The sequence below is a fragment of the Scyliorhinus torazame genome, chromosome 9 (genome assembly GCF_047496885.1).
Source record: "Scyliorhinus torazame isolate Kashiwa2021f chromosome 9, sScyTor2.1, whole genome shotgun sequence".
Taxonomy (NCBI): Eukaryota; Metazoa; Chordata; class Chondrichthyes; order Carcharhiniformes; family Scyliorhinidae; genus Scyliorhinus; species Scyliorhinus torazame.
This window is the reverse complement of record NC_092715.1, coordinates 12,295,842-12,308,590: the sequence shown is the minus strand read 5'-3', so window position 1 is coordinate 12,308,590 and position 12,749 is coordinate 12,295,842. Positions and strand designations below refer to the sequence as shown.

At 47.3% G+C, this 12,749-nt stretch overlaps 1 protein-coding gene across 1 annotated transcript in view; it reads right to left on the bottom strand.

Annotated features, from left to right (window-relative positions):
- LOC140429949 (complement component C7-like) overlaps positions 1-12,749 on the bottom strand; it is a 403,014-nt gene that overhangs the window by 363,079 nt on the left and 27,186 nt on the right. The window contains exon 4 of the mRNA XM_072517539.1: positions 2,192-2,333. Coding sequence (XP_072373640.1) covers positions 2,192-2,333 — 142 coding nt within the window. The remainder of the gene's footprint in view (positions 1-2,191; positions 2,334-12,749) is intronic.

The following is a 12,749-nucleotide window of genomic DNA, read 5'->3' as shown; positions in this document are numbered from 1 at the left end:
GGGTTTGCAATCCGGGGTGAGGTTTGCAAACAAGGACGGGGGTTGCACCTTGAGGGTTGCGAGGCCGCAGATAGTGAGTGGGGGTATTGGGCCGCCGAATTTGAAGGTAAGGCTCTGTAGATTGCACTGGAAGTCTAATCCCAGTAATGTGGGGGCGCAGAGTTGGGGAAGGACGTAGAGCCTGTAGTTTTTGAACTCCCTCCCCTGCACCGTTAGGGTAAATATGCAGAAGCCTTTGATCTGTACGGAGTGGGATCCTGCAGCTAGGGAAATCTTTTGTGCGCTGGGGTGGGTGGTCAAAGAACAGCATCTTACCATGTCAGGGTGGATAAAGCTCTCCGTGCTCCCGGAGTCGACTAGGCATGGTGTCTTGTGCCCGTTTATCAGCACCGTTGTCGTCGTCGTCTGGAGTGTCCGGGGCCGAGCTTGGTCCAGTGTTATTGAAGCGAGACGTGGTTGTAGTAGTTGAGCGTCTTCTTCGAAACCCGTGGAGCCGTCGACACTGGGGTCCGTTGTTGCCGTCCAAGATGGCGTCGGGGTTGAACAAAATGGCTGCCCCCATGCATCGCACATGGCTGGGGGGTCACAAGATGGCGGCGGGGGTGGACAAAATGGCCACCCCCATGCGTCGTACAGGTCTGGGGTGGTCCAAGATGGCGGCGCCCTTCCTCCCCTCGTGGTGGCCGGGACCCAAAATGGCGGCGCCTGCGGGTCGCACATGGGGCGCTGGGGGGGTTGGGGAGCGTTAGGAACGCGCGGGGCTCCCTCATCTCTGGGGACAGCGGTGGTCGGGACCCAAATTGGTAGCGCCGGCGGGTCATACGTGGGGCGTGGGGGGGGGGTTTGGGGGGCGTTAGAGCCACGCAGAACTCCCTCTTCTCCGGGGAGAGCGGTGGTCGGGACCCAAAGTGGTAGCGCCGGCGGGTCATACATGGGGCGCGGGGGGGGGGTTTGGGGAGCGTAAGCGGCGTGCAGGGCTCCTGTTCTCCCGGGACCGCGGTGGTCGGGACCCAGAGTGGCTGCGCCTGCGGGTCGAACATGGGGCGCAGGGGGGGTTGGGGAGCGTAAGCGGCTTGCAGGGCTCCCTGTTCTCCCGGGACAGCGGCGACCTCGCGGGACCGGCACACAACCGCGAAATGGCCCTTTTTCCCGCAGCTCTTGCAGATCGCTGCGCGGGCCGGGCAGCGCTGCCGGGGGTGTTTCGCCTGGCCGCAGAAATAGCAGCGGGCGCCCCCGGTGCGACTTGGCGTTTGGACCGCGCAAGCCTGTGGGGTGTCCGGGGGGGTAGGGGGTTTGTCGCGACGGGTACGTACGGAGCCCAATGGGCTGCCGCGCGGTCGGGGCCGTAGGCGCAGGTATTTCGCGCGGCCACGTCTAGGGAGGCTGCTAGGGCCCGTGCCTCTGAGAGTCCTAGCGACTCTTTTTCAAGAAGTCTTTGGCGGATTTGGGAGGAGTTCATACCTGCCACAAAAGCATCGCGCATTAACATGTCCGTGTGTTCAATTGCGTTCACCGACGGGCAGCTGTAGGCTCGTCCCAAAATTAGTAGCGCGGCGTAGAATTCATCTATCGATTCTCCGGGACTTTGCCGTCTCGTTGCGAGTTGATAGCGAGCGCAGATCTGGTTTACTGGGCGGACATAGAGACTTTTCAGTGCTGCGAACGCCGTCTGGAAATCCTCTGCGTCTTCGATGAGGGAGAAGATCTCCGTGCTCACCCTCGAGTGCAGGACCTGTAGTTTTTGGTCTTCTGTGACCCGGCCGGTGGCCGTTCTGAGGTAGGCCTCGAAACAAGTCTGCCAGTGCTTGAAAGCTGCTGCCGCGTTCACTGCGTGGGGGCTGATCCTCAGGCATTCCGGGATGATCCTGAGCTCCATAGTCCTTTTTAGGCACGCTTAATAAATTGTAGCGCACAAAGACTCCGAGAGACGAATAGAGTGAAGTCGATGAGGCTTTATTAAGCGTGACTGTTCCCCCGCAGTTCAGTAGTAGACTACCTGCGGGGGAGGGCTCCAGGTACTTATACTCCGCCTTCAGGGCGGAGCTAGAGGTCAACGTCCAACCAGGACCCGGGATCTGTCAGCCAATGACATCATGGCTTCACAGTCCCACATGACCCCTAATGCATACTACCACAGTACCCCACTGAGCCACTCCCACTGCCCAAAGCGAGGAGGAAAGAGATTCACAACCTGAAGCACATCGAAAGCGATCTCCACATCCCTCGTCCACAGGGCAGCCTCTCGCAGAGACACATGGCCGGATTTCAAAACTGGGACCACTGCATTGGTTCCCTCCAAACTGTGCGTACACCGCCACTGACTTCCAACGTGTCTGTAAGAAAATGAAGACGTTGGTGTCAGAAACTAAATCGCCTCTGATCTCGCACCCGCCCATCGCACACACACAGGCATTGATCAGGGAGGAATCTCACAAACAGCTGTTAATGCCGTCGATGTTTTGTCCCAGATCTCTGTCGAGACGACGCCTCTTTCGAACTGACTAACAGTTTTTGTCACTGCTTTGAAACGTCTGCTCCATGCTTTCAGCTCCAGCCTCCTGCAACTTGTCCAGTTTGTTTATAAACACATGGAACATACAGTGCAGAAGGAGGCCATTCGGCCCATCGAGTCTGCACCGACCATCTTAAGCCCTCACTTCCACCCTATCCCTGTAACCCCAATAACCCCTCCTATCCTTTTTGGTCACTAAGGGCAATTTATCACGGCCAATCCACCTAACCCGCACGTCTTTGGACTGTGGGAGGAAACCGGAGCACCCGGAGGAAACCCACACACACACGGGGAGAACGTGCAGACTCCACACAGACAGTGACCCAAGCCGGGAATCGAACCTGGGACCCTGGAGCTGTGAAGCCACAGTGCTAACCACTGTGCTACCGTGCGGCCCACGCGTTTCTTTCCGCCTTTACATCCAAGCTTAACTAATTAAGGCCAGTGATGATTAATTGTAAACAGACTCAAATAATCAATCACAGAGCAGTGGAACACACCCAGATTACCAGTCTTTACACCCAAATTTCAGTCCCCCCTGTCCTCAGCTCAATGGCCTCTCTGGGGGTCGGGGGAGGGTGATTCTTTGTAAACCGCCCTCTGATCTGCGAGTGCCAAGAATAATTATTATGGCAGCAATGCTCACCTGCCCTCACATCTCCATTCACCATGAAAACCCTGGCTGCTGTGGTTCCCCTCTCAGTCCTGGGTCTGTCAGGCTGAGCTCTGTGTCGCTGCATCTCGGCAAGTGCACCGTGGGGCGGGTGTTTCAGGTAGAGACAGGTGCAAAGGTACTTGAGGATTCGGAGCAGGAGTGGGCCATTTGGCCCCTCGAGCCTGTGCTACCATTTAATACGATGTGGCTTCTCCATCTTCCCGCACTAGCCCTGATCCCTTCGTATCCAAACCTCTGCCCGGGTGTAAACAGCAAAGCGGATTCCGAAGAGTTCACAAGAAAGTTGTTTATTCAGCAGGGCCCGTTCACAGATCTCAGGGTCCTCTGTCCTTTGCTGACCGGTTGAACCAGCGCTGGTTAACACACCGCCCAATCAGCACACGGGAACAACCGCCCCCACACAAAGTCCAAAAACGATCATGGAGGAGAGGCCAAAGAAAAAACCGGGGAGAACAAAGTGGACAAAAGGCCGGGAAAACCAAACCCCAATGGCCGGAAGACAACAACAACTTCGGGCTCAACAGGATGCCACAAAAACAGGGGAACAAGACGGACTGGCGTACAGCCCGCCCAACGTTACGTCTGGCCCAACACCCCCACTAAGCACACAAAGGGCGAAGCCTGGGTACGGTGCGCACCATAGTGTCTGAGCCATCGACCTAGGCCACTCGGCCCATCGAGTCTGCTCCGCCATTCAATCCTGGCTGATATTTTTCTCATCCCCATTCTCCTGCCTTCTCCCCATAACCCCTGACCCCCTTATTAATCAAGAACCTATCTATCTCTGTCTTAAAGACACTCAGTGATTTGGCCTCCACAGCCTTCTGCGGCAAAGAGTTCCACAGATTCACCACCCTCTGGCTGAAGAAATTCCTCCTCATCTCTGTTTTAAAGGATCGTCCCTTTTGTTATGGGGGAGGCATTTTCAGAACCCCAAAATGTATCATGGAGTTCAACCAACCTCCCCCTTTAATGGATTTGTTGCTTTTCTAAGCACACAACTTTTTCCCTAGATGTGGGATTACAATTATGGACACGTGTCATAACACTGTTTATTCCATGAACCCGACGTAACATCTTAAATAATCATTGGATCTCTTAACACCCCTTACTTCAATGATTTCATAGAATTTACAGTGCAGAAGGAGGCCATTCGGCCCATCGAGTCTGCACCGGCTCTTGGAAAGAGCACCCTACCCAAGCCCACACCACCCTATCCCCATAACCCAGTAACCCCACTCAACACTAAGGGCAATTTTTGGACACTAAGGGCAATTTAGCATGGCCAATCCACCTAACCCGCACGACTGTGGGAGGAAACCGGAGCACCCGGAGGAAACCCACGCACACACGGGGAGAACGTTCAGACTCCACACAGACAGTGACCCAGCCGGGAATCGAACCTGGGACCCTGGAGCTGTGAAGCAATTGCGCTAACCACTATGCTACCGTGCTGCCCAGAAAATGAATCAGAAAATATTGCAACAGTAAATAACTCCTTAAAATGTTCCTTCAAACTTCCAAGAGACTTAACACATTTAAACAGTATCACATCAGGTTAAAGGATATATATATTTTCTGTCGAATGGCAGAGATATATTAGCTTGGTTGATTTCAGCTCCAGCACCTTGCTTTTCTTCATGCAGCTCTCTGGAAATGTACAGACTCACCCAAACTGCTTTCTCAAACCTGGCTTTCTACTTTTTAATCAGCTCACAGCAAAACAGCAAGGCACTTTTTAACTGCTCTCAGCAAAACCAGCCAGGTTCTTTTCAAAACTGAAACTAAAAACCTGCAAAACACAGACTGCAAAATGGCTGAACTGAGCTGAGCCCCACCCACTCTCTGACATCACTGTTTTCTTAAAGGTACTTTGCTTAAATATCCATGTCTTAAAAGTACTCCCACATGACACCTCCCCCCAAGAAAAAAAAATAAACCATCAACTTCAAGATGGTTTCATTTTTCACTTTTGCACCATTCACTAAGAAATGTACACAGTAAATATACCTTTTTGTTTTAAAAAAAAAAACACATGCAAACAGGTATCCTTCTCGATTGACAGTCTCTTTGAACAAAGACTCTGCGCGATCCATCCATTCCTCTACTCCTCGGCATTTCTCTTTAGAATCAGATACTTTAGTTCAATCTGACCACAGAGTCCCTTGTAATTCTCCAATATAGGAACATTGGTCATCACAGCTTTCAGGCAGTCAAATGCCTGTTCAAAGTCCGCTGGCCATTGATATTTTTGACGTTTTTTGAGCAAGTCCATCAGTGGAGTAATCACGCCACAAAACCTTTACACAAATGTTCGATCAAATCCACTCATGCTAAGAAATTGCATTATTTCCCTTCGTCTTGAAGGTATCGGAATCTCCTCAAGAAAAGTGATTCGGGCTTCTCCAAATTCACTTTCGGCTAGGTTCATCACCAAACCTGAAGTCGTTCGAAGAACTCCATACGATGGTTTAAATGTTCTTTCCCTGTCTGGAAGTTGGAAATAAAAGCAAATTGTCCCACTTTCTCAATGCAATCCTTCAATGGTGGGACAGGATAAGAGTCCGTTCTTGTAACTGCATTAACCTTTCTATAGTTCACACACAACCGTTGGGTACCGTCTGGTTTAGGTACCATCACTATGGGTGAGCTCCATTGGCTGCAACCCACTTCAATTATGCCATTCTTCAGCATACTCTCAATCTCTCTGTTAACCTGTGCCAGTTTTAAAGGATTAAGTCTATATGGATGTTGTTTGATAGGAACAGCATTTCCCACATCTACATCATGTATAGCCATTTTAGCCAATTTATCTCTACAAACTTGCCCATGTGATATCAATAACTCTTTCAGGTCAGTTTGTTTTTCCTCTGGAAGGTATCTTAACAACTCATCCCAATTTTTGAGAACATCCTCATTTTCCAATTTAATTTGAGGTATGTCAAATTCACAGTCATCTGGATTTGGTTCGTCACTTTGAGTTAAAATCATTAAAACCTCCTTTTTCTCTCCTTCCCTTTCAAAGTACCTTTTAAGCATATTCACAGGACACACTCGGTGAGTCTTCCTTCTATCTGGTGTTTTTACCACATAATTCACCTCACTTAATTTCCTTTCAATTTGATAAGGTCCACATAACCTTGCTGTTAAAGGCTCCCCTACCACTGGTAACAACACTAAAACTTTATCCCCACTGGCAAAACTACAAACTTTGGATTTCTTGTCCTCTACCCGTTTCATCACATTTTGTGCAACTTTCAAATGTTGTCTAGCCAATTCACCTGCTCTATTTAATCGTTCCCTAAAAGTTGACACGTAATCCAATAGTGCAATTTCCGATTTCTCACCCACCAATTTATCCTTAATCAATTTAAGTGGTCCTCTTACCTCATGGCCAAAAATTAGTTCAAAAGGACTAAATTTGGTTGACTCATTAGGTGCATCCCTCATTGCAACCAATACGAATGGAATTCCTTTATCCCAATCCTCTGGATAAACTTGACAATACGCCCTCAACATTGTCTTTAATGTCTGATGCCACCTTTCTGACGCTCCCTGCGATTCTGGATGGTACGCAGTTGATTTAAATTGTTTTATTCCTAAGCTATCCATAACTTCTTTGACTAACTTTGAAGTAAAATTCAGTCCTTGATCCGATTGAATTTCTGTGGGTAGTCCATATCTAGTAAAGAATTTCAGTAACCCCTCCACAATACTTTTAGCTGTAATATTATGTACTGGAATGGCCTCTGAAAACCTAGTAGACACATCCATTACAGTCAAAAGATATTGATTCCCACTTTTTGTTTTAGGAAGCGGTCCTACACAATCAATTAGGACCCTTGTAAAAGGTTCCTCAAATGCTGGAATGGGTATTAAGGGTGCTGGTTTTATCACTGCTTGAGGTTTCCCTATCACTTGACATGTGTGAAGTTTCAGTTGGGGCGATGGATAGTTACAAGGTAGCGAGGAAGGATCTAAAGAGAGAGGTAAGACGAGCAAGGAGGGGACATGAGAAGTATTTGGCAGGTAGGATCAAGGAAACCCCAAAAGCTTTCTGTAGGTATGTCAGGAATAAGCGAATGACTAGGGTAAGAGTAGGACCAGTCAAGGACAGGGATGGGAAGTTGTGTGTGGAGTCTGAAGAGATAGGCGAGATACTAAATGAATATTTTTCGCCAGTATTCACTCAGGAGAAAGATAATGTTGTGGAGGAGAATGCTGAGACCCAGGCTATTAGAATAGATGGCATTGAGGTACGTAGGGAAGAGGTGTTGGCAATTCTGGACAGGCTGAAAATAGATAAGTCCCCGGGGCCTGATGGGATTTATCCTAAGATTCTCTGGGAGGCCAGGGAAGAGAGTGCTGGACCTTTGGCTTTGATTTTTATGTCATCATTGGCTACAGGAATAGTGCCAGAGGACTGGAGGATAGCAAATGTGGTCCCTTTGTTCAAAAAGGGGAGCAGAGACAACCCCGGCAACTATAGACCAGTGAGCCTCACGTCTGTAGTGGGTAAAATCTTGGAGGGGATTATAAGAGACAAGATTTATAATCATCTAGATAGGAATAATATGATCAGGGATAGTCAGCATGGCTTTGTGAAGGGTAGGTCATGCCTCACAAACCTTATCGAGTTCTTTGAGAAGGTGACTGAATAGGTAGACGAGGGTAGAGCAGTTGATGTGGTGTATATGGATTTCAGTAAAGCGTTTGATAAGGTTCCCCACGGTAGGCTATTGCAGAAAATACGGAGGCTGGGGATTGAGGGTGATTTAGAGATGTGGATCAGAAATTGGCTAGCTGAAAGAAGACAGAGGGTGGTGGTTGATGGGAAATGTTCAGAATGGAGTTCAGTTACAAGTGGCGTACCACAAGGATCTGTTCTGGGGCCGTTGCTGTTTGTCATTTTTATCAATGACCTAGAGGAAGGCGCAGAAGGGTGGGTGAGTAAATTTGCAGATGACACTAAAGTCGGTGGTGTTGTCGACAGTGTGGAAGGATGTAGCAGGTTACAGAGGGACATAGATAAGCTGCAGAGCTGGGCTGAGAGGTGGCAAATGGAGTTTAATATAGAGAAGTGTGAGGTGATTCACTTTGGAAGGAATAACAGGAATGCGGAATATTTGGCTAATGGTAAAGTTCTTGGAAGTGTGGATGAGCAGAGGGATCTAGGTGTCCATGTACATAGATCCCTGAAAGTTGCCACCCAGGTTGATAGGGTTGTGAAGAAGGCCGATGGAGTGTTGGCCTTTATTGGTAGAGGGATTGAGTTCCGGAGTCAGGAGGTCATGTTGCAGCTGTACAAAACTCTGGTACGGCCGCATTTGGAGTATTGCGTACAGTTCTGGTCACCGCATTATAGGAAGGACGTGGAGGCTTTGGAGCGGGTGCAGAGGAGATTTACCAGGATGTTGCCTGGTATGGAGGGAAAATCTTATGAGGAAAGGCTGATGGACTTGAGGTTGTTTTCGTTGGAGAGAAGAAGGTTAAGAGGAGACTTAATAGAGGCATAAAAAATGATCAGGGGGTTAGATAGGGTGGACAGTGAGAGCCTTCTCCCGTGGATGGAAATGGCTGGCACGAGGGGACATAGCTTTAAACTGAGGGGTAATAGATATAGGACAGAGGTCAGAGGTATGTTCTTTACGCAAAGAGTGGTGAGGCCGTGGAATGCCCTACCTGCAACAGTAGTGAACTCGCCAACATTGAGGGCATTTAAAAGTTTATTGGATAAGCATATGGATGATAATGGCATAGTGTAGGTTAGATGGCTTTTGTTTCAGTGCAACATCGTGGGCCGAAGGGCCTGTACTGCGCTGTATCGTTCTATGTTCTATGTGTGACATGATTGACAAAATTTAACTACATCTTTATGTAGACCAGGCCAATAAAAATGTTTCTGGATTTTAGCTTGAGTTTTCCTTATCCCCAGATGATCTCCCACTGGTACCTCATGTGCAACTTACAACACCTCCTTTCTATACCCTACCGGCAATACTACTTGATGAACCTCTGCCCACTGTTCATCCGCCTGCATATGTAAAGGTCTCCATTTTCTTATCAAGACATCATTTTTACGGTAGTAACACTCTGGTATACTCTCAGATTCCTCTTCCGTGTATGCTTTCTGATGTACCTGTTTTATTTCTACATCTTTCTGTTGTAACTCCGCCAATTTTCCTGAACTAAAAATATCCGCCTCATCCTCCACCTGTTCTTGTTCTTTTTCAACCATCTGATCAAAAATCGTTTCTGATAATTGCACTTCAACTTCATCTTCACTCTTTGATTTCTCCTCTTGTCTTAACCTGTGACTTTGCGACCTTGTTACTACACAATCCGGAAAAATCCCAGGATATTCGTCCTTCAAAACTTCAGTTGTCTGATTTTCCACTAGCTTATCAACCACAGTAGGCATCACTCCCACCTGCAATCCAGCTATATCATTACCCAAGATAAACTGTATTCCTGGACAAGATAGTTGATCTATTACTTCTACTACCACTTCACCACTCTTCACTGGACTTTCCAACCTAACCTTATACAATGGAACGCTACTCCTCTCACCCTGAATTCCACATATCACCACCTTTTCTGGCAACATTCTTCCCAAACGACATAATTCCTCATCTCTTACCATTAAAGATTGACTAGCCCCTGTATCTCTTAGAATTGTGACTCCTTTACCTGCTCCTCGTGATACACATGAGTAAACTTTATCCACGCAAGTAAATTCTTTAAAGACATCTTGCACCTTCTTAACAATTACTTCTTGAACAGGCTGTACAATCGTTTGTACCTCCTTCGCTTCCCTTGGGCTTTCCTTCACCACTCTAACAAACCCCACTGTCTTATCCTGTTTTACCACATCAGCCTTCCCAGTGCTTTTCTTCAACCACCAACACTGTGACTTTACATGGCCTAGTTTATTACAGTGAAAACATTTGAAACTTTTCATTTCTTTTCCACCCTCCTGGATTTCTTTTTTAATCTGAGGTACACTCTCTTTATTGTCTCCCATCAGATCACCTTTACCGTTACCACTTGAGTATTTCTCATGTCGCCAGTTTCTATCCCTCACCGGCTGAAACTGATGTTGGAAACCAATCTTTGATTTATGAACTAATTCATAATCATCTGCCATTTCTGCTGCTAACCTCGCAGTTTTAACCCTCTGCTCTTCCACATGAGTTCTCACTACATCAGGAATTGAATTTTTAAACTCCTCCAAAAGTATAATTTCTCTGAGAGCTTATACGTTGGGTCTATTTTCAAAGCCCTTATCCACCTATCAAAATTACTCTATTTGAGCCTTTCAAACTCCATGTATGTTTGACCAAATTCTTTGCTTAAATTTCTAAACCTTTGTCTGTAAGCTTCAGGCACTAGCTCATATACACTTAAGATGGATTTCTTCACCTCCTCATAAATGTAAATGTGTGACAGATAAACATGTGATGGGTAAATGTGTGACAGGTAAATGTGTGGCAGATAAATGTGTGACAGGTGAATGTGTGACAGGTAAATGTGTGACAGATAAAGGAGCGACAGGTAAATGTGTTACAGGTGAATGTGCGACTGGTTAATGTGTGGCAGGTAAACATGTGACAGGTAAACATAGAATCATAGAATCATAGAAGTTTACAGCATGGAAACAGGCCCTTCGGCCCAACCAGTCCATGCCGCCCAGTTTTTACCATTAAGCTAGTCCCAGTTGCCCGCACTTGGCCCATAACCCTCTATACCCATCTTACCCATGTAACTATCTAAATGCTTTTTAAAAGACACAATTGTACCCGCCTCTACTACTACCTCTGGCAGCACATTCCAGACACTCACTACCCTCTGAGTGAAGAAATTGCCCCTCTGGGCCCTTCTGAATCTCTCCCCTCTCACCTTAAACCTATGCCCTCTAGTTTTAGACTCCCCTACCTTTGGGAAAAGATGTGGACTATCTACCTTATCTATGCCCCTCATTATTTTATAGACCTCTATAAGATCACCCCTAAGCCTCCTACGCTCCAGGGAAAAAAGTCCCAGTCTATCCAGCCTCTCCTTATAACTCAAACCATCAAGTCCCGGCAACATCCTAGTAAATCTTTTCTGCACTCTTTCTAGTTTAATAATATCCTTTCTATAATAGGGTGACCAGAACTGCACACAGTATTCCAAGTGTGGCCGTACCAATGTCTTGTACAACTTCAACAAGACGTCCCAACTCCTGTATTCAATGTTCTGACCAATGAAACCAAGCATGCCGAATGCCTTCTTCACCACCCTGTCCACCTGCGACTCCACCTTCAAGGAGCTATGAACCTGTACTCCTAGATCTTTTTGTTCTATAACTCTCCCCAACGCCATACCATTAACTGAGTAGGTCCTGGCCTGATTCGATCTGCCAAAATGCATCACCTCACATTTATCTAAATTAAACTCCATCTGCCATTTGTCGGCCCACTGGCCTAATTGATCAAGATCCCGTTGCAATCCTAGATAACCTTCTTCACTATCCACTGTGCCACCAATCTTGGTGTCATCTGCAAACTTACTAACCATGCCTCCTAAATTCTCCTCCAAATCATTAATATAAATCACAAATAACAGTGGACCCAGCACCGATCCCTGAGGCACACCACTGGTCACAGGCCTCCAGTTTGAAAAACAACCCTCTACAACCACCCTCTGTCTTCTGTCGTCCAGCCAATTTTGAATCCAATTGGCAACCTCACCCTGGATCCCGTGAGCTTTAACCTTCTGCAACAACCTACCATGCGGTACCTTGTCAAAGGCTTTGCTAAAGTCCATGTAGACAACGTCTACTGCACTGCCCTCATCTACCTTCTTGGTCACCCCCTCAAAAAACTCAATCAAATTTGTGAGACATGATTTTCCACGCACAAAGCCATGCTGACTGCCCCAAATCAGTCCTTGTCTCTCTAAATGCTTGTAGATCCTGTCTCTCAGAATACCTTCTAGCAACTTACCTACTACAGACGTTAGGCTCACCGGTCTGTAGTTCCCAGGCTTTTCCCTGCTGCCCTTCTTAAACAAGGGCACAACATTCGCCACTCTCCAATCTTCAGGCACCTCACCTGTGGCTGCCGATGATTCAAATATCTCTGTTAGGGGACCCGCAATTTCCTCCCTAGCCTCCCACAACATCCTGGGATACATTTCATCAGGTCCCGGGGATTTATCTACCTTGATGCGCTTTAAGACTTCTAGCACCTCCTCCTCTGTAATGTGCACACTTCTCAAGACATCACTATTTATTTCCCTTAGTTTCCTAACATCCATGCCTTTCTCCACCGTGAATACCGATGAGAAATATTCATTCAGGATCTCACCCAGCTCTTGTGGCTCTGCACATAGATGTCCTTGTTGATCCTTAAGAGGCCCTACTCTGTCCCTAGTTACTCTTGTCCCCTTTATGTATCTGTAGAATCTCTTTGGATTCTCCTTTGCATTATTTGCCAAAGCAATTTCATGTCCCCTTTTTGCCCTCCTGATTTCCCTCTTAACTCTATTTCGACAATCTCTATACTCTTCAAGGGATCC